We start from the raw sequence: 22586 nt of genomic DNA on the forward strand, positions 1-22586 counted from the left end.
ACGGTTAAGGGTCATGGACACACGCTCCTAACATACTTTTTTGTGTCCGGGGATGTTTTCAGCAGCCTGGCGCACATCCCTCACCTGCCTCCTCTCCTCCTGCTGCACACATCCCATCAGAGAGGGAGAGGCGAAGGACGAAGAGAAGCAACACAGGAAACTCTCAAGTTAGCCAACTTTTACGCTTACTTTTTTTTTGAACGAATTATTTCCTGACGATTTCTCAATTTCTCCCAGGACTTATGATAATTATTTCCCAACTTTATTATGAAGCTTGTAGGAGCTGAAGTCAAGGTGCGCCTGAAGGCAATTTTTCTAACGTTCTTCTTATATCGTTTTTTGTCGGCACCTTAATTATAAAAGAAACACCTAAGACTTTAGTTTTAAGTTATAGCCTGTTGCGCAGCGTCACTGGAGGCGTTTGACCAAGGGACGTCAATCCAGAGCCAAGTTGCTGAACAGGAGAAGTTCTCCGCATGAACCGCTGGATTTATGTGAATGTATACAAGACGAAGACGATAAGAGTATAATCTGGATTCCGTGATGTGTCTGTGAAAGTTTCCCCCATCCGAATTGATTTCGTTCGGAAAAGGGGATACTTTAATGGATGGATTTTTTATGCGGGACCCGCTAGGATGGACGTGGTAGATGAAACAGAAGCGTTACAGAGATTTTTTGAAGGTAAGAATGTCTGATTTATTATAGGCATTTGTGTTTATAATAACCTACAGTTGGCCTAGTTGAGCATAAAATGTGTGATTTGTGTTACCATTATTTGTTTTTGGGAGCTAAAAAACTAAATGTAACACACCTTGTCAAATCCAGTTTTAGCTGGTGTGTTGTACGTACTTTAACTACACAGTCAAAAAGCCTGGTTTATACTATTCTGATTCACAGATCACATGGCAGGTGGTAAACATCATAAGAGAAATAGCTATAATATTTGCAAGTGATCTTATAGGACTTGTGGCTTTCCAATGCATCATTTACAGTGCTCTGTTTTTCACTTAAACCTTCCTTCTTGGCTCTTCATCTTAAAAACAGAAATGCAAGAATGCAGGAGGTTTAACTGGTGCAGGGAGCAAAAGTGCTGGTGATGGGTAACAGATCAAGTTAAACGGAGAATCCTAAAAAAAAAACGAGGAGGGTGAAGGGTGGAGGAATTCAAGTCAAGATAAATGGTGTGTTTTCCAAGGGGTGCTGTGGCACAATGTGTGTGTTAGAGACATGAGCAATGGGAGTTTAACCAGTGATGTAGTGTTGCTCATCATAAGGAAAACACCCATAAAAAGAAACAAAAGCAGTGAAGAAAAGCCTCTTTATGTTTATCGCCACAATCAAAATCTTTATAAATATATAATATTGACTATAACTTTAAAATCATAGAGAGTTTAGTTAGAAATCCTTTTCAACAAGTGCAACACTCTTACCAACCCTCTTTTTTACATTTTAGTTGTGTGTGTAAACCTGCAGACTTAAACATATTGACTGAGTTGTGTTTAATAAATAACATTGTATACTGTTCATTGTTCAGTATTTCAGACATCACAGATAAGACAATTCGATTGTGTCTCATTACTTTAAATCGTTTTTCTTTCTGCTCTGGGATTTACAGCTTGCCACTGAAATCCCATTTTATTAATTTGTTTTTTTAAAAGACACTTAAAGTCAAATGTTCCAGAAGTCAAGTGCACATAAAACACATACCTTGCTTTATGTATGATAAGTTATCTGTTGAGAGACTTAACACTTGATTATAGTATACACAAAGTGTTGACTTAAATATACACAGCCATTCATGACTGTCAGAGGTTCCTTGCCACTCTGACAGGAATTTAGTGTGTTTACATTCTTGCTTTGGGAGTAAGAGAGATGTTCTTACTTTGGCTTTATTTCAGCCACTTTTGCTTGGACTAAAATGTCAACTTGTCCATGAGAAGTATACAGAAGGTGCCGCCTTGCTTGTTTTTCTATTTACCTTGTTCCTTCTCTAACTATAGTGAAATTGTTCCGGAGTGGATTCAGGGCTTTTAACTTTTTATTGAAATTGGTTCCAAAAAGTAACACCAGAGATCCATCAATTTGATATATTGGATAACTAATGTTATCATGTATCAATGTTCATCTTGCCTTTTATCTGTAGGAGACACACGCTCATACAGAAGCACACACACAGCACTATAATGGATTTCGGCACTGGTAAACTGTTTTAATAGGATCAGAGAAATATGTATACATTCACACTAATGCACGGGGTACATTCCTGGCATAGCCCTGGTGGCTGTTAAAACACAATGAGGTGAGACTGGTGATTCTCCTTGGGTATTTGGCGCTTGCTCTCTCTGACTCCATTAGAGTGACAGTGAGCAGACAGGGTGAGGAGGTGAGATAGTGCAGACTCAGGGTGGAGAGGGAATGGCCTGTTGAGAGAAACCCAGTTAAACTACCATCCTCCCCCAAAACTTGACCTTCTCCTCTCTGACTCACTCAGACAGCAAACAGTCGCTCACACACTCTCAGCGCCGTGTTTGCACATTAAAGGATCATGACATGTATTGCTGTTGTGTTACTCCAAGTAATGCCCCATCTTAAGTCAACCAAACACTTGATTAAACCATGACCCACGCCTGCGCTACATTTTCAGCTTGTCCTTAAGTCAAAACACGTTGGTTTGAGAACATTCATTTACATGTTTGGGATCTTACGAATGGAAACAAATTGTTTGTGCCACTGAAATAAATGTGGATCCATCAGACTGTATATAAATAAAACATTTCTTATGAGCGTTTACAACCACTGCTCTGCAGGTCTGTGCTTTTAGTTCAATACTGGCATCAGAAAAAGGGCTGTGACTTGTTGGGTCTTTAAAATATTATAAAAGACCCAAAAATGGCAGTTACACCCCTCAAATGTTCAACCAACACTACAAAGATTTCCAGTTTACAACCAAATATGACAAAGATACCATTGATTGAGTCACTCAAATAAATGTTTCTAAAATGTCCTACAAAAAATAGTTGTAAAGTACAATCGATTGATCAATTAATTGTTTTAGCCATAGTAAGAATGCCAACCCACTCACAAGAACAATGCTACAATGTTTCCCTTATTCACCTCTTAGTTCACTATACAAACATTTGCTAATCAAGCATACAAGAAAGTACAACTGAGGCTGAGAAAATGTCATTGATGTCATTAACTAACGCCATTTTGTTATAAACTAAGTATCAGGCTGACCTGATAGTAGCTCTAGATGTCATAGGATCCTTAAAGTCTGTCCTGAGGTGGATATGAATGTAACATATTTTATTACAATCCATTGAGTAACCTCCAAATCATTTTACCTCATGTTGGTGCTAGATGGGAACATGAAGCAGGATTCATGTACAGCCAATCATGAACGTTTGTACTAAATGTCATAACAATCCATCCAATGGTAATAATGCAAAGAGACTAGGGACTTCATCAGAGTTGACATGGACATAGAGAAACGCATACGAGTTCAACCTAGGAGGTCAAATGTCATTGGATAATTGGACGAAGAGGATCTTAACCTTATGGGCATATGGGTCGGAGAAACTAGGTATTAAGATATCTCATTCTGGACCGATGGGGAAAAATGCCATCCACAGAACCGCACTGCTAATGTGGCTGAAAACCCTTCAATTAAAACATAAACCTGTTTAATATGGGAGAGTTTATTTTTAAACCCTTATCTGCCAAAAGTTAACCTTTGAGCATAGTCATAACCCTCTGAGTCAAAAGGGACTTAATGTGGTTCTTACTCCATATTGCCCTCAAAGATAAACAACTCATCATCACACACGATACTATATCAAAATTCCAATTAAGTCCCTCTGTACTCCCACAGTAGTTGTGAATCATGGATGGGGAGGCCGTCGTCCATCTTGGAAAACCTGTGAGGTGAAGTTTGGACTTCTTTTCTGATTTATAGGTTTAGCAGTGAATTGCAGTCTGAGGAATGTATTGTTTTTGAGCAGCCAGGCTTACGGTGCTTACGAGTAGGTTTTTAGATGTTTTACTGTTGTGCCTCACCCGGTGCGGACTGCCAACTCAGTAATCTTCAACCGCTGCGTATTGTTTGCAGTGAAACTTAATTCACTTTTTTTGCATTTCTTTGGGTGTGTGTGCGTTTTTATAACTTAAGAGAGGTTGTCATAGAAAAAAACCTCCAAAGAGATGTCTGCATCCAATATTCTGTTAGTTATTGTCTAACTCAGGATCGGACATGGTGACCGGGTCTTTATCAGATTTGCTCTGCCTAAAATTCAATAGTTAAAAACTAAATCACACAGTTTGTATTCATCTACATGAGCCTATATATTCTTTAGACAGTCTCCATTCTGAATTCTGTGTTATCACAGTAAGCCAACTTTTCCACCTCTTCTTCATGTTACTACATCTTTATGCTACTTCTTTCTTCTGGCCACTTCCTTCTTTATACCCTCATCTTCATTTTCCTTCTCCATTTCTTCTTCATCTTCTTGTGCTGGCCCTCAAACTCAACCTTACATTTGCAGGGTTTTTTCCAGCCTTGCTCTGTGTCTCAGTCCCAGCCTTGTCACTGCTGTAATCTCCTGAGCCAGGTCCACCGGTGCGACCAGTGCTTGTGTGCGACAAGGGCTGTGTGTGGTAGCCTGGTACAGCCCTTTCTCATGACTGGGGAATAATCCTTATTATAACACTCTCCTAGCCTTTCTCACACACGCACATATGCTTTTATGCATAGGCATGCACGCGCAGACACACACATACACACATTTGTACCCTGATCTGCGACTCTCAGGTCTACAGAAGAAAGTCTCACAGCCCGAGTGGGGAAACATGTGAAAAATTAGAGAGGAATTGTTCTTCTCATCTTCTCTTTCAGGTGCTTTCATCTCAAGGACATCAACATGCTTTGGCTACGCGCAGGTACTCTGCCGCTCTGTCCGCTCTGCTTCTCTTTAAATGTGATTTATCAGTCCCTACCTAGTGAGGGGCTTTCTGTTTGTAGTCTCTTCCTAATTAATATTTGTGTCATAGTGATGCTCTTCATTCCTTTAACAGTAACCTTGTCTTTTAAACAAATTGAAAAGGTCTAAATCTCTCAGGTTGTATCTCAAAGCTGTCTAACACGTAGATTTGAAACATTTTGTATCACTTTCTACTTGTTTTTGTGTGGTAAATGTGAATTGTAGGCACAATCATTTCTGAACAATGCAAATTGTACAACTGAAAGATTGTTAGTTTCTGTACATTGATTAATTTTACATTACTAAAATCCATCAGATTATATTTTGTTGATTTTTGTAGAAATGATCTCCAAAGGTCAATTCAAATATATTTCATAAAATAATGGAACATGTTAATATACTTAGATTTGCCTGTTACCTTGAATTATTTGACACATTTTGATTTACATTTTTACTGCAAAGCTTTATTTATTGGTTCAGGATGTAATTTGATGCTTCATCTGTATAAGCTTATTCACTCTGTACAATATGCGTGTAAATGTGTTGTGGGTGTTTAGCCAAGATTATCAGATGGACTTTGTCCTCCTTCGAAAGTGTTTAATTATTAACACACACATGTGAGTGCATATAAAACTAAGTTGAAGTTGGTTTAGGTTTTTTTTTTTTAATGCTCCTTTAAATTTGTTTTCAAGCCTGTCTGCGGCCTTGAGTGTAGTTTACCAAACTCTACAGAAAGATAATTTAGCTGTTAAAGTAATTTTTTACTTAAAAAGGTAGATATGTGCATTTCATTGACTGATTTAAGTCATCATGTTTGATGGGCCCTAGCACACTTGGTCCTTTGTTTGTGTTCATTTTAGATTATAACTGCTGACAACCAAGGCATTGAAATGGTGGCATAACACACACACACACACACACACACACACAAACAAACAAACACAAACATGCACGCGTACACTTACATACACACATATAAACACGCACTCACACACTCCCCTCTCAGCCCCTAATCTTTTAAAAGGCCAGTCTGTATCGAGGTTGGACTGACAATCATTTCACTGTTCGTTGTTGAACACAGCTGGACAGAGACAAATATAGAGGGCGGGGGGGATTTACCCATCCAGTTCACAACTATTTTAACTAAACTGATTCACTGATATGGAGGTTACAGTAACTTGATTTATGTTTTATTCGTTACATGCACAAGAATAGCATTAAATGAAAGCATTATAAATAACTTTTCTTTAATCTTCATGTATATGACATGTCACACTGTAAAGACAAAACCTTTTTTGTAGAAAAAGGTTTGGAAACTGTCTTGGAAAGACAAACACACTGTATCTGTGGGGTCATGTTCATTGGCTTCGAAAGACATGTACAGATAGAAAGTTGTGAAAGACTTGCAAAAAATGATATTTGGATGCTTTGGCTTTGTGAGTTTGTTAGGTCTTAGATGTTTGATGAACACCTCTTTCCAGCCGACCTGTGATTGTATTGTTTATTAGTTATGAATGCAAGGAGCAGCTAAAGAGCTAGATATTCCAATCAGGAGTTGATAGAGAAAGAAAAAGCTAAAATAGAATGAATGTATCTTTGAATTTGTGAAAAAAAAAGAAAAAAGAAACGTAGTACTTACTTTACTTAGCGTGATAGTCCATCTCTATTTGCAGCTGCTTAATTTATTTTCAAATGATTATGTCTTCATCTTTGTGAAAAGGGCATAAAGCAGTTGATGTATAAGTCAAAGCGTATTTCAATTTCAATCAAGGTCTTCTGCTACTCTTGAACTCTTGGTCCTGGACTTCTCTTGGACTTTTCTCTACATCTCTGTTTCATATTCTCTCTACAGTCAATATTGTAGGTTTTTCCCTCTATCACCCCATCCTTGGACCTCAAACTTGTATACTGTCATTCTTGCCCCCATTCTCCTCAACCTCCATCTATCTACCCTGCCCTCTCTGTCCATCTCTCTATTTTTCGTTATCAGGCCTGCCAGTGTAAATTTACTGCCTATTTGGGTGGGGTGCACATCTGGATCTTATTTAACGGGAACTATCCTGCTTTCCTACCCTTGAACTGGCACGTATTAGGAGACATTAACCATCTGTTACTCAGTGTAAACTTGTTAGGAGTCTCCACAAACATCGTAACGTGACGATTTATAATGTTAAAGAACATCATTTAGGTTGTTGAATTGGTTTCATCGCGATGGAGACGAAGTGATCTGGTTTGTGGGTTTTATTGATATGAGATTGTAAGATGTTGATGTTTATGCTGTCAACTCTCTGTTGGATGTGACACGGCACATAGATAAAATGGTCCATTTAATCATTTGTGGTGAACAGTAGCAATGTGTGGAGGAAGTTAGGAAAGGTACTATGAAAATAGTAGTTTAATTTCAGTTGCATTTCTGATTAAAAATGGAGCGTTAAGAAAGACACACAAAAGGGGGAAAGGAGACTTTTTTTCAAATGCTAACAAAAAATTCCTTGCATTCTCAACTGAGTAGCTGCTTAATCTACCAGAGTGTGTGTGTGTGTGTGTGTGTGTGTGTGTGTGTGTGTGTGTGTGTGTGTGTGTGTGTGTGTGTGTGTGTGTGTGTGTGTGTGTGTGTGTGTGTGTGTGTGTGTGTGTGCGTGTGTGTGTGTGTGTGTGTGTGTGTGTGTGTGTGTGTGTGTGTGTGTGTGTGTGTGTGTGTGTGTGTATGTCTTGTGTGTGTGTGTGTGTGTGTGTCTTGTGTGTGTGTGTGTGTGTGTGTGTGTGTGTGTGTGTGTGTGTGTGTGTGTGTGTGTGTGTGTGTGTGTGTGTGTGTGTGTGTGTGTGTGTGTGTGTGTGTGTATGTCTTGTGTGTGTCTCTTGTGTGTGTTAGCAAGGGAGAGGTAGAAAGAGAGAGAGACTGGGGTTGCCTGCCCACCCACTATACCAGGTCCTTACCCTCTGATTCACCCCCCCCCCCCCCTCTCTCACACTCGCTGTGTTTCCACAAATCTGCAGTCTCTGACGAGTGCCTGCTTTTAAAAGATCTTTATTCTCTTGTAACATTTGAGTTGAACACTCTTAGGAAGGACACTTTTTATAGTGATTTATTCTTTTCTTAATATATGCACAGCGAGTGCTTGTTCTGCATGTTGCTGTTTTAGAGCTTAAGTGGGGTCATGTGTTTGGGATTGGTGAGGATTTCGCTATCAAAGGGTGAAAATGACCCTGAGGTGAGGGGATAATTAGGGAATTATGAAATTACAAATATATATGCTATGTCATTATATAAAAAGTATTACAAATCACGCTACACTCGACGGGAAGAAGCTACATTCTAGATTTAGTTTATCTTTTCGAGAAGATTATTTTCGTGAACAAAGAAAGTTCACAATCCAGTGAAGTTACTTGGTTAGAAATGTTAAAATTATTATTATCAATGATATATGTCATTATTTATTTGGATTAAAAAGCTGAGGTACAAAATTCCAGTCTATATGTGTAAGCAGTTATGGCAATGAACCATCAGTATGTGATCTGTAATGTTGACTACTAACACATATCTAAACTGTTGGTCACTCTTGTAACCTTAATCTTTAAATTCTCAGAAAGCAAATCAGCTCTTCTTTTTCACATGATTGTGATAATTGTGTTATTTCGAATATAAATGCATTCATAGAAAGTAATCAGAAGTATGCAGGAAAAGCTAGAAAATGATACACAAACTGAGTAAGCAAAATGTGATTAGTTATTGTGTTGAAACTGGAGGATTTGTGGCGGTGTGTTGAGTTGCTGAAAGATTCCCATTGCTAATTCCCAGATGCTCCGTGTCTCCCCTCTGTGTTCCCGACCCTCCCTTCACCACAGGTCATGATATTATCAGCTCTCTGGAGCCAGCCAACATCGACACCAGTATCCTGGAAGAGTACATCAGCAAGGAGGACGATAGCACTGACATGTCAGTAGGGACTCCAAACCTGCCCAGCAACGTCAAAACAACATGCACCAACCAAATCAGATCATGTCGTTACAGAGGAATTTGTTTTTTCTGTGAAGGCTAATCTCTATTTTTTCCCCCCTCTTCTCCCCAGCTGTTTCTCAGAGGTCCACAGCGCCCCAGGACCGAATTACTCATCTCCCCAGGCAGGAGTGTCCTCCTCTGGGGGATTGGTGTGTGGTGTGAGCCCCCCTATTCCTCTGCGCCAAGGAGCCCCTCCGCCCGGGCCTCCTAACTGTCAGAACGCCTATCCACCAGGTCCATCTCTGGGCCTCCGACACAACTACCACTGCCTGGGACAGCAGCAGGGGCAGCAGCAGCAGCACCACCACCAGCAGCAGCAGCAGCAACAGCAGCAGGCTCACGTCAAACCTGAGCACAGGGGCCACTACGCTCCAGGGTGAGCAAAATACCACAGAGTTAGATAGCTAGAGGTACAATGAGGAGAAAGTATAGAATGAGCTAATACTTAGGAATGCTCAAGACATGTTCTAGATGTTCCCAAAACTCACTTGTAAACAGAAGGGCAGCAGATGACGCAGTATATCATTTGAAAGTATACAACTAGAAACTAGACACACACACCTTACTACAGGACCATTATGCAATCAATACTTGATTAAGTTTTTTTATACAAATAAACCACTAGCTGGTCAAGAGGGGGAGGGAGACTGATAACAGACAGAGAGAGAGTCGAATTACAAAAAAGAAATCCTGACGCACACAATCTTGTGTAAAGAACACACACACAGGGTTTCTCCCTTAAATGTAATGGCACTTTAGAAAACAAGAAGTATATATGAGGAAGGGAGTCCACATTTCAAGCATGGTAGGGGATTTTTATGATTTGAAAGTTTGAATATTGTTTTTTTTGTGACCATAACATCAACTGCCTTCTGTTTTTTTAGGACACTACCTGAGTCCCCCCCTGACTCCAGCTCAGAGCCCTACTCTCCTCAGCAGGTGAATGGTAAGTAGCACATCTTTGTCCTCTCCTTGTAAAAACGTGTGGAAAAGATGTGACAAGGGGCACACACAAATATAAGAATATAACAAACAGAAATGGTGCTAGGATCTGCAAACTGCATTCAGACACAGAGGGGAGAAAGGAAGGTACTGAAGTATTTAAGATGTATGTGGGTCACAGTCAAATCCATACCTGCTTCTTATCATCACTTTCGTGTATTAAGGCAGAGCATGAAGACAAAAGGACGTGCAAACCAATCAATTTATCGAATGCAGCGTGTCCGTCATTTATTCATCAGCAATTTACATAATTTGTCTGTAAAAAAAAGAATTGTATCTACCAATTTAAATGTCTTGGACTCAACTTTATAAGCTTTCATTTTAAATGTATGTTCGTTCGCCCTGTTCCAACAAAGACGATACTCAAAGTCATTATGTGCTTCTTGCCGTTAACACCCCTGTGTTGGTCTTGCCCATTAGTAAAAAGGTGTGGAATAGTGTTATCTGATGGGCATCCCTCCAGTCTGAAACAATGGAAAATACCTTTAGCTAAGGTTAGAGGGAAGTAGAATAAACTGCAGTTTGTAAAACAGAACGGACAGATCTTAGGGGGGGAAAGGCTGCATTCTGTATGTGTTTAATTGGTCAGTGTATATATCCCCATTGTGTCTTCAGATCCTCACATGATCAGGACCATGACACCAGAAAACATGTGTCAAATGACCCCAACGCCACCCCTCCCACCGCACGGGCACTATCCCAGCATGCATCGGGACATGTACCTGAAGCCTGAGACCATGATATCACAGTATCCCATTGGTCAAGCCACAAGTGGAAGTGGAGACATCCAGCAGACTCAGATGCTCCATCAGCTGCTGCAGCATCCTCAGGGGCAGGAGTGAGTCCTGAAGAAACAGCGTTGTGTTGTGCAGTTTTGTACAGTATGGTAAATAATGGGAGAGAGTAGAAAATGTGCAGCTTTTTAACAGTGTTTCCATTTCGTCCCACAGAAGCATCCCTGTTCACTCGGCCAAGAAGAGGAAGCACTCCGACTCTCCCAACAGCACCCTCAATTCCCAAATCCTCACAGGTATCATCAAACAAGAACCAGGTATCTTTCATCTTCTTTACCTGACGTCCCCTGCTCTTACCTACCCTTTGACTTTTGCACAGACTTTAGAACAGTTGCAGATATTCGTTGGCTGTTTTTATCTTTCTTTAACTGCTGTTCTGTTTGTCACAGGTTTAATGTCAGATGCAGACAACTCCTACCTTGACCCAAACTATCAGTGCATTAAATGGCAGCCGCACCAGCAGAGCAAGTGGACACCGCTGTATGACGCAAACTGCAAAGAGCTGTGGGTGGAATTGACTTTGGCATATCTGTACATCTTGACATCTTTCTTTTTTGCGGGGGGGGGGAAAGAGCTGAAAGCCCTCTTCAGAGAGCCAAAAATGAAAGAAGCTATAATTGGTAAAATAAATAATTCAGCAAAGCATAAAGCGGGAGTGGCAAAGGAATAGCTGGGTTGCAGAGGTCTACAAATTCCTCAGAGGTGAGCTGTGCGGGGGAGTGAGCGTGTGCTGGGTTTCGGCTTAGAAAGACAACGTGAGGAGGGGGTAAAGGGAGAAATTAGTGTACACCTTCTTGTGCTTGTGAATGCCAAAATAGAAAAAAAGTATAGATGGGGAGTAAGGTTAAAATGAACTCACAAGACCTTTCAGATGCGTTATCAAAACCACCTGGTTGCACTTCACAATTGTTAGTACACTCCACATACGTAGAGGCACAGAGGTTGTTCATTGGTTTTCAATTTGATTTATTAAGTCTTTCAGATGATCACAGTACTGGTAAAACAAATGGAAAACTGTAAAACTGACACTTCTTAACTTGCAGATCCTTAATATATGGATAGTGGTGGTCTAATGGATAGTAAGGTGGGCTGAAGATCGGAAGGTTGTGAGTTCAAATCCCGCCAGGAACACCACCACTAGTGTGCCCTTGAGTAAAGCAATTAGCCCTTAGTTACTCCAGGGAGAATGTCCCTGTAATCGGTAATTGTAAGTCGTTTTGGATAAATGCGTCAGCTAAATGAAATGTAATGTTAATAGGAAACCATCGTAATTAGGTTTAGGACCTGATCCAGGAAAAAAGAGAAGCACTTTCTCAGTCAATTGCCTATATTAACTTAAAATAGGTATTTTACACAATCATCAAATCTCTTCTCACTTAAGAATCGCCTTTAAGCTGTACCTATTTTTACTTTTCCACCAGGTAGTGTTAGTTGACTTTCATTTATTTTACACAGCTAATGAATTGACAACAGGCACTTCTGCTATCTGAGACCATGGTCTTCTTTTCTTCTTACATGTTATCATTGATGTACATTTTCCAAAAAAAACCTCTTTGGATTTCTATAAAGATGTTATCATCACCTTGAACTCATCAGTCTTGAGAGTTTAGTGCTCATTGTTGTTTTAGCTACATTCTTTGCTTCAATCCTTCTTGTTATATTATATCTAATGGGTTATTTGTGTCTCATGCTACACCCTTCCACCAATTTTAATCAGAATTGGGCCACTCTTGTTTTAGTGATCCTGCTTGCAAAGCTTAAAAAAACTGAACCCTCAACATCTATGTGTGTACCTCTCTGAGGCATCGACCTTAAAACAGATAAAGCCCCCTGTGGTAGATTTGAGAGTCTCCCCCTGGTGAAACATATTAACTCTGCATTAACAGTAATGTTCTAACTACAAAAGCGGTTTTCCTTATCACACTATTAATATGTCATAATTTCTCCCTCTGTCTTTAGTCCGATGCCAACCTACCGCGTTGACGCTGATAAGGGCTTCAACTTCTCCTTGGCTGATGATGCTTTTGTTTGCCAGAAGAAGAATCATTTCCAGGTCACGGTATACGTAGGCATGCTGGGAGATCCCAAGTACATCAAGACAAGTGACGGCCTGCAGCCAATCGACTGCTTCTATCTCAAACTCAACGGAGTAAAGGTGCACAGAGGCAAAATAGTGATCATTTCATCCAGATGAAAGATGATGAAGTATTTTATTTATATATGTTCTTCTCTTTGTTGCCAGGTGGAGTCTGTGAATCAATCCATCAGTGTGGAGCAGTCCCAGTCTGACCGCAGCAAGAGACCCTTTAAGCCAGTGATGTGAGTGTTAACACCTTAAAAGATGTGTTTAAAAACTAGTAAACAATTGAATAAGATGAATGTTTTTACTATGTGTCAGTAATCTTGTTTTTCCCAGGGTCACCCTACCGTCAGAGCAGGTCACAAAGGTCACAGTGGGGCGGCTTCACTTCAGCGAGACCACGGCAAATAACATGAGGAAGAAGGGCAAACCGAACCCTGACCAGAGGTGAAAGACATTACATCACATGGAAACATATGATTCCCTATTTTCACATTGAATCTCCATTAGTAACACTCCTGGTGTTTTTGTCCTGCAGGTATTTTATGCTGGTGGTGGCGCTGCATGCTCAGTCCCACAGTCAGAGCTACACTGTGGCTGCCCAAGCATCAGAGAGGATCATCGTCAGGGTAACGTCTGGCCATGTCTGTCTGCCTCATAAAACAATCATACCCCTTGTGAATGTGACAGCTTTGGTCTCCTTGACATATTTTTCTGCACTTCAAAATGACTCCACCATCTCCTTCTTCTGTTTTTCCATATCTTTAATCTGCGTGGCTGTGATTCCCAGCACACTTATTATACGCTCAAATACATGCAGTACGCTATGCTGTGAAAACCATGTATCCTTAAAACATTAACCATCAAGAGCTTAAAAAATATCTTGTTTTAACCCATAAAGGAACATTTGACCCTAGAAATAAATAAAGCCAGAGATACATGAATTTCACTGGAAAACAAATGGCATTGTTTTTACTTCAGAATTGTGAAACAGCGAAATATAGTGCATGAGTTAAAAAAACATTAGAGCTTTTTGAAACAATAATTCACTTTGTGTCAATTGGTTACATCAGGTCTAATGTAAAGTCAACCCCTTACATCTTGGTTTGTGTAATGGGTATAGTTAAACAATTCTGGTAACATGCCTATTTGATTTCATGCCTCATATCTAGCTACATGAAATATGTGGATAGAACTAGCAGCTTGTTAGCTTAGCTTGGCACAGCAGGAAACAGCAAGCCTTAACAAAATCTGCTTACCAGCAACTCTAAAGCTCACAAGAACATTTGTAAAAACAGCAAATTGTAGTGTTTTTACAGAGGGTTATGTGTTAGACCAGAGGTTTAAGTCAGGCCTCCCAGGGGGGCTTTATTATTTTTAGTTTGGCATCATTTTTAGAAGCATCTAACCTACTGTCAATGTGCACCTTCTCCTTTATGTCTCTGCTACAGGCATCCAACCCTGGTCAGTTTGAGAGTGACAGCGAGGTGCTGTGGCAGCGCGGCCAGATGCCAGACTCGGTCTACCACCACGGGAGAGTTGGCATCAACACCGACCGGCCAGACGAGGCCCTCGTTATCCACGGCAACCTGAAGGTCATGGGCTCCCTGGTGCACCCGTCTGACATCAGGGCCAAAGAAAATGTCCAGGAGGTCAGGATGAAACTCAGTGTGTATGTATATGGGTGTGTGTTTGTGCATGTGTGTGTGTGTGCGTGGATTTTCCAAATGTTCAGTGTGTCATTGTTTGCCTCGTGTGCTTGTCATCATGAATCATGTCATCCAAGTGCCCGTTGCTCAGCACCGCTGACTGTGCAGTTTAAGTTATTTTTGTCTTGTCATTGTTCTTGATCCAAGCATTTTCATCTGCAACATGAACATTGTTTTTCATACCATCTGCATGGACATCTTTGTCATTCTGTCTGTGTGTAGGTCAACACTACAGACAATTTGAAACGGATTTCTCAGATGAGGCTCGTCCATTATCAGTTCAAGCCTGAGTTTGCTGCCTCCGTGGGCATAGAGAATACTTCAGATACTGGTAACAACCTCATAAATAACAGATTCAAATGTTTGTCTCCATCTCCTTATTTCTTTATACACTGTTCCACATGTTATCATCTTAATAAAGCACTAGGGCATTTTGCATGCCACCCTGGAGTTAGCATTGCATCGGTTCCCTTTATAAATGGCCGAAGGTATTTTTCCATTGACTTTTTTTTTTTATTGCAGAAAAAAAAGGTAGGTAGAAAACAAATGTTTATCTCACCTGCACATTTCATTCAGAAAGATAACGTAAAGATAAACGAAATTTCCAGAAGTAAAAGCTAACGTTTTAAACTGCTATAAACGAAAACTACACAATTGTTGTATGACCTCAACTACACAACCACTGAGTAGATGGGTTTCCCTTTGTTCCGTTTGATTATGTTTAATGTACCAAACAACCTCTTAAGTCTCTTATAGCCAGCCTTATTAGACTGGCAAAAGCTTTCAAATTCACCAGGGGGGTAGTATTGCCATATTTTATGTCGTAAAGCAAAATATATAGATCTCTAAATCTTGTGTTAACCACATATCTTACTGTCGAGATGAGGGAACAAAGAGTGCAAAACTGCTAGGTTTCTGAGTCCGTCATGCAGGATAATATGTTTTAATATTTGATATGTCCTATTCTCCATGTGCTGTGAAGGACATCACCTTTTTTTGCTGCTCTTTTTCACTTAAGCATTTCTCATTATTTCCTCTTGCAGGAGTGATCGCTCAAGATGTTCAGAAAATCTTGCCTGAAGCAGTGAAGGAGGGCGGTGATGTGGTGTGTACAAATGGAGAAACTATCCCCAAACTGTTAGTGGTCAACAAGGTAATGAAAACACAAAACATGCATATAGTTGACGGCTCTCGGACATCACTTCCGTACTCACTAACAGCTCTGCCTCTTATTTCAAAGGATCGTATCTTCATGGAGAACGTGGGAGCGGTGAAGGAGCTGTGTAAGCTGACAGACAACCTGGAGACTCGTATAGACGAACTTGAACGCTGGAGCCGCAAACTGGCCAAGCTGCGGCGTCTGGACAGCATGAAGAGCACCGTGAGTGGAGGCACTGTCAGGTGAGAGCAATGAGCAGACATCCCTTCCAATTAAGTTTCACACATTGACAGAGAGAATCTTGTATGATAGAAAAACTAATGAATTGATCATTTTTTCTTGTCCATGTAGCCAATCCAGCAGTTATTTTAGCAGAACAGGAAGTGGCCCGCTCCGAAAGAAGACAGTCAAACCTGGCAGCAAGGTGTGTGATAGTGATAGTGAGGTAAAATTGTGTTATTATTGAACAGCAGGATTTACAACTTTCATGTTATCTGTGGATTTTTATTGCAGACGCCGACTCAGGATCAAGGCTGCATCAGCCAGAGGTTCATGCAGGGAACCATCCTGGCTCTGGTCATCGTCATGGCCTTCAGGTTAGACTGAGCAACATGTGCTTAAGGAGAGATTGGTGGGTTAACATAAAGCAGTAGTGACATGACCTTTATTTGTTCCCAAACAGTGTCATTTCCATGTCTGTCCTCTATGTGTTGACTCTTCACCATAGAGGAGACGTCCCAGAGAAAGACGAGTAAGTGCATTTGAAGTAGAGAGACACTTGTGTTTTATAGTAAAAATAGATAAATGTTCTACCTCTCCATTAATTTCTTTTCTATCAAATGTTTTCCTGCTTTCTGTAGCTATGTTCCTTCCTGTGTTCTCTACATCTCTTGGATGCCTCTCTTCACTGCCACTGTTACTTTCTGTCCGCCTGTCTGCCCATGGTACGCTTTCAACACCTGCCTTTCTTGTTCCTTCATTGTTTCATTTTCTGATCTGCTCCTGTAGTCTTGCGTAGTTGGGTGTTTCTTTTTTCCTGTCTGAAAGGAGATCATGAGTCATGTATTCAAACATAAAAAAAATGCATTTGGTTTCAAGTATATCAATGTTAAACCGGCTCTTGAACTCCTGTACTGGCATCTGATTATTCCAGGTCCAGAGTAGCAATGGGATCCTCACGCAAGAGTCCTCCACTGTCAACCACCACTGCACCAGGTGAGTGAAGTTACTGACCACCACAATGAGTTTGGTAGTTTGAAAAGCAAAGCAATCAACCAGCTCTTTCAGGGAATAGTAAATAAATATAAGCAAATTCCACTGAGATCTGATTCTCTCATCCTCTCACTGAAGCTTGTTGTTAAACTTCATCCATAGGCAACCAATCAGCTGCAGTTTCGACGTTGAGTAACAACCAATCCATGCTCGGTAAGTAAGCAAGTAATATATATTCAACACATTTAAATGTGAGATTATTGAAGCGCGCTAGTCATTTACAATGAAAAATGAAAACAAAACAACAACAAGGACATATACAGAAGAGAAAATACCATTATAAGAATACTAAAAGCCATTATATGAAAAGCCTTAGAATCTTGCAATGTGGATGGAACACTTGGTAGATAGCATAAAGAGTCAAATAAGACATGGTAAAAATAAAAAAATGTGAAGTTTAAAGATTTTAGACCAAGTTCAAGTTGTAGGTGAATTTTGCTTTAGGAAGTATATATTTTTGTTCCATGCAATAAAATGTAACATTTCAGACGTTTTCTTGTAGTGTACATCTGTCTTTGATGCAAGTTAATTATCCTTCTTCTCTAGAATTAGGGAGCCTGGACTCCACGCCAGGCACCATCATTAAGAAGGCAAAATCCAGGCAATTGGACAAGGACGGCCGCAATAGAAACCGCCTGAGTCACACCTCAGCACCTTTGTACTTTGCCAAGTCCAAAAGGCCGGCCCCTACAGACCTGGGCGGGACGGGTACGGCCAACCGCCTGCCCCCGGGTCAGCAGCCTCTGCCACGCAGACAACGAAGCCTACACACAAAGGGTGAACCCACAAACACAGTGCAGACACGCCACTTTCTTCACACGTATTATATGTAGTATGCAAACACAGTTAAGCCATGTGCAAACAAAGCTTATCTGCATACTGTACAGAAGAATGCTACAGTATGGGTACGGTGCTCATGGCTTTTCTTACTTTTTCAGGAGGAAGGTCAGCTCCCTCTCTGACTACTCTACATATCGTGGAGACAAACCAAGAGATCAAAGCACGAAGTTGTGCAACTCCTGAAAGCTGCAGGTATATTCGTCTAATAGTTTTGAGTTGACATTGTACAGATGGGTGATGAATCAAAAAAGCTATGTAAAGTGTATTAAAGACGTGATGGTCCCCTAAAAAACGCTAAAACAGCTTCAATGCTCCTTGCCATCTATTCTCCAAGTCTCTAGTGCTACTGGAGAGATGGACACCATTTGCCTACTTGATATTCACAAAATAGGTGTTTGAATAATAGCTATGTTATTATGTCCTTGAAAGTTTCTCAAACAGGTTAAGTAGAGTTAAGATTTTGTCGTTTTGAAGTATAGCCTGTGATTTAAGTTTTGTTCTGCAATTATTTATTGATATTTTCCTTTGATTTGTTCATTCTCTGTTAGTTTGCCTTTTACACAATTAGAGTTTGAATTCAGGTCTTGATGCTTAATGCTGATTTTATGATCCTCTTTTGACTCTAGCTACACAGTTTCACTCCTTGGAAACAGAAATTCCTCCATCTCACAAATCACTTTGCACATGACGTGAGTATACAAACATCAACCTATCCGAATACCTGCACTGGTAGTGCTTTATTTTATGGATCTCTAAATTAAGGATAATTTCCTAGGAGGTTTGCTGTAAAGAACCATGTCATTTGGCACTAATTATGTTGAATGAAAAATAAGATAAGCTTTTTGGTACACCAGTCAATTCATTCCAGTTAGTTGCTATACTAGCTAAACTACATTTCACACATGTTATACTAGATTAATACATTTGACCTTTTCCCTACAACAAATGCCACATTTTAGTCAACAGATACATTTGTGAGTGTTACCTGTGCAGCTAATAAAACATGTCAACTGTATGGCACAGAGACACGGAACATAATGATTGAATTACAGGTCTACAAACAGCGTGTGGGTAAAACAATGTGGAGCCACGAAGGGACGTTTGTGCCCCAACCACACAGAGACAGAGCTCTATGGTGGACAGAGAACATCAACAAAGGTACACATTGATAATCATTATCCATCATATAATCAAAACATGTTTTCTTCTTTGTCATTTTTATTTATACTTGTATTTGTAAAGTGGCCTTAAAGAAAAGGTGAGAAAATACCATGTAGCATATTCAATCGTAATTGAAAATGTAACCTTTTATAACAAATAAAACAGCTACCCTGCTGCCTGCTGTTTAAATGTTGTATTTATTGTATGGACTTGCTGTCTTGTTTAGTTATTTTGCTTAATCTTTTCTTGTGTTATTCTCAGATCCACAAGGGAGTGTAAATGTATGTAAAGGCAACATTGCAAATGACTATCTTGCTGACTCTCTATATTCTTTATATTTTCCTCTAAGGGGACTCATCACCTGTGGTCAGTGCCCGTGCTGTCTTTCCAGGACATCGCCTATCACTTCCGTGTCTCCCTGTCTGTGAGTAAACTAAAAGCTTTCAGGCACTGCGTTGTGTTGTTTGATCTATATATGATATCATATCAATATACTGGAATAGACTCGATATCGACTTAGATTTTGTATATTGTATATCGTTATATGGCATCAGTGTCACCTTTTAGTGGGTTTTAAAGTCTGCTTTACAGTAAAGTAATGTCCTTTATAATACTACAAAACTCTAGCTGTTCTATTTTCTGGCTTAATCCTCTTATTTGTCATTATATCCATATTACTGTCAATTTTCCTTTGTATTTTATGAAAGCATAAAATAGTTACAATATTGATGAAATATTAAACTTGAGGTATTTGGTCATAAAAGTTATATGTTTGATTTTTTCAATTTTGCCCAGTAGCACTTGTGATCCATTGCCTGTAGGAGTTAGTTTGAATGAAGACAACGACTGATTATTGCATTTTGTCTCCACCTTCTTTTCATGGACAGAGTGAAGTGAGCTGTGCCTCTGAAGGAGAAACCTCACCGTACTCCGACTACCATTTTCTCATCCAGAGCAGCTGTGTATGAGAAGGAAGACGATGTGTCCCAGTGTCTTTACAATACACCACAGTTTCCCTTTGTGGTTCCATTTGTACACTGTTGATATTATAGGATGGGTTTCTGTCTTATTATTGTACATTATTTTTTAAAGATCTTCATACAGAAACGATATACCACTGTTCCCACTGTAATCGCCCCCATATGTTTATACATTGAGACATCTCTTTCTGCTGTGATCACTGGAGTGTGAAACAGGTCACTGAAAATGTTTTAGATCTCTGTAATTGTCGACTGTGTTGTGTCACTGTTAACTGAGACCATACGTTTATTGCTCATTTTTATTAATGATCACCAAGTCCATACTTTATAGAAGCCATAATTACTTTTTAGCAGAATTTAAGCTTTTAAATGAAGTCCAGGCTAAGAAACGGTATGACTCTGCATACATTTATGATTCTTTTTTTATACAATGAATCTGTATGTACACAGAAACCAGTGTCAACTGAAAACAAAAACACAATAGTTTGATACACTGGAGAGGAAATCATTGGCTTTCGCTGAAGTCCTCAGTGAATGGTTGCAGCTCACACTGAAATTATACCTCAGTAGTGCACACTGGCAAACCCTGGGTGTGTACAGTGGAGCATTGTGTTGGAGGCTGCTGCAGTCGACTACACTGTCTGCTGTCTGCTCACGCAGCATCTGACTAAACACTGCACAGAGAAGAAATAGTGTGCTGTATGTCTATCTAAACTCTGACATTACATGAAACATTAAATTCTTACATTTATGGGGACATATTATAAAGAAACATTTGGCTACAGTGCCTAGCAATTCATGAACTGTGAAATAAGACAACCCAGTCAGTTTTATGTGGGCTGCCTGGATCAGGAAAAAATCTGCTCGCCTTCCTACTGTATGTGACATTACAATATATCGGCCCCAGTTTGACTGCTAACACAAACAGCTAGAGAAATACTTATGAAAAGGTATGCCATATTTTTCGTGCAATCCTATCACAGCAGATTTTTTGGGGGGGGGCTACTTAATGAGACAGGCACCCAAAAGGAGCCTTTTAGAAAGAGGTTTATACAGATATATTCATTCATACAGACAGTACGGTGAGAATAATGTGTTTTTTGAACATTAAAGCATGTTCTAAAAAAACATCAAAATCCAAGTATAAACCTGAAAATTAGCATGATATGTTCCTTTTAAATGTTATATGGATACTCTATCCTTTATCCAGACATCCTTATTATCGTACCTAAAATTAAGGTTTATAAGTCATACGTTATTAGCAGATTCACTGAAAGACATTCTATAAAACTGGATCCGGAAAAAAATCACTGGAAATGAAAATGTAAAACACTGACAGCTCCTGGCATCTGATAATGGAAATGCAACAAGTCAAACACTGACAATATATTTCAAGAGACACTGGAATAGCTTACACTGTATTTTGCTAACTGGATGAATTGCTGGCAGGGCAATAAACTGCAAATATTTCAGGTGCATGTCCAATCATTTCTCTAAAATGATACATCTCAGCTCAGAGGCAACTCAAAGGCTGCTTCAGCTAAAGAAATTCCATTTTAATGGCTCGATCATGAAGCTGAGAAGAAGTTGCATTTCTTTTTGTACACTGCAGAGATAAAATTGGATAATATACACTGGACTATTTTGTGTATTTCCTTGGATATTTTGAATACTTTGTCTGTGCCTATGCAATTAAGACCATGCAGTGATAACACTTTGAGTATAACCGAAGTGTATGATGTTTTCTTTTCTATAATGCTTTCTTGTTTTAACCATTCTCCATTTACTTTTACCACCCTACTTATTTTGTATTATGTTATAAAATTCATTCCCCATATGTGTCTGTATTCAGAAAGAAAAAAAACAGAATAATGTATGTCAAATGTAAAATCAATACTCAATAGGAAAAACAGCCATCAGACAAAAGTGTATGGAATTTATCATGACATTGAGATACTATACAATGCTTCCAGTATAATTACTATGATTTCAGTGGGTATAGTGTACTATTTTAGCTTATTTATAATGCACTAGCTAGCATATTGAAACCACTGTAGCACTTTTTGCACTGTATATATGAACTGCTTTGCTCTATCCGGTGCACCAGACTGTTTCCATAAACTCTGTAAGAACTGCATTACATGTAACTGTATAGCTTCATTGTGTTACTACCAATGCTCCTTTTTATCTGATGTGTTTTATCATTTTGTTTTTATAGTTGATATGTTTTGGTTGGTTGTTGTATTATCGATAATATATTAACATTTAATGGAGCCCATAAATGATTGACAAGACTGTAAACACACAAACACATAAACACACACGACCCCACACACAAGCACACACACACTCAAAATAATACATTTCCAACTGTAGCACTGTTCTTCAAGGAAAAATACCATAACACTAAAACTCTTTGAGTACTACTTTATACTCACTACTTTATCTTTGTTGCCCATTTTATTGTTACACTTTCAAAGCCTTTTGTTAAAAGAAATGTTGTAATACTATGTAAATGCATGTAGTAAATACATTTGTGATTGAATTGTCTATTTTGTTTGATTGCTAAACTTCATTAGATCAAAAATAAAATGCTCATTTTGTCCAATAGGT

At 39.4% G+C, this 22586-nt stretch overlaps 1 protein-coding gene across 7 annotated transcripts; it reads left to right on the top strand.

Annotated features, from left to right (window-relative positions):
* The first annotated feature begins 40 nt into the window (after positions 1 to 40).
* myrf (myelin regulatory factor) lies at positions 41 to 22518 on the top strand. Of its 7 annotated transcripts, none has more exons than XM_079684658.1 (27): positions 41 to 681; positions 8823 to 8913; positions 9047 to 9352; positions 9861 to 9922; positions 10594 to 10816; positions 10929 to 11029; positions 11162 to 11276; positions 12732 to 12927; positions 13015 to 13091; positions 13171 to 13299; positions 13391 to 13496; positions 14304 to 14504; positions 14784 to 14892; positions 15605 to 15714; positions 15802 to 15962; positions 16072 to 16144; positions 16234 to 16316; positions 16403 to 16471; positions 16581 to 16664; positions 16874 to 16935; positions 17095 to 17145; positions 17539 to 17769; positions 17931 to 18024; positions 18459 to 18521; positions 18885 to 18990; positions 19343 to 19417; positions 19881 to 22518. In XM_079684658.1, the coding sequence occupies exons 1-27, from the start codon at positions 636 to 638 to the stop codon at positions 19959 to 19961; spliced, it is 3105 nt and encodes a 1034-aa protein (XP_079540784.1). In that variant the 5' UTR covers positions 41 to 635; the 3' UTR covers positions 19962 to 22518. The 7 variants fall into 7 exon arrangements, with proteins under 7 accessions (XP_079540784.1, XP_079540790.1, XP_079540787.1 ...); XM_079684661.1 differs by having other exon boundaries at positions 73 to 681; positions 10929 to 11008; XM_079684660.1 differs by having other exon boundaries at positions 74 to 681; positions 13189 to 13299.
* Positions 22519 to 22586: the final 68 nt, after the last annotated feature.

Source organism: Notothenia rossii, assembly GCF_949606895.1.
Source record: "Notothenia rossii genome assembly, chromosome: 5".
Taxonomy (NCBI): Eukaryota; Metazoa; Chordata; class Actinopteri; order Perciformes; family Nototheniidae; genus Notothenia; species Notothenia rossii.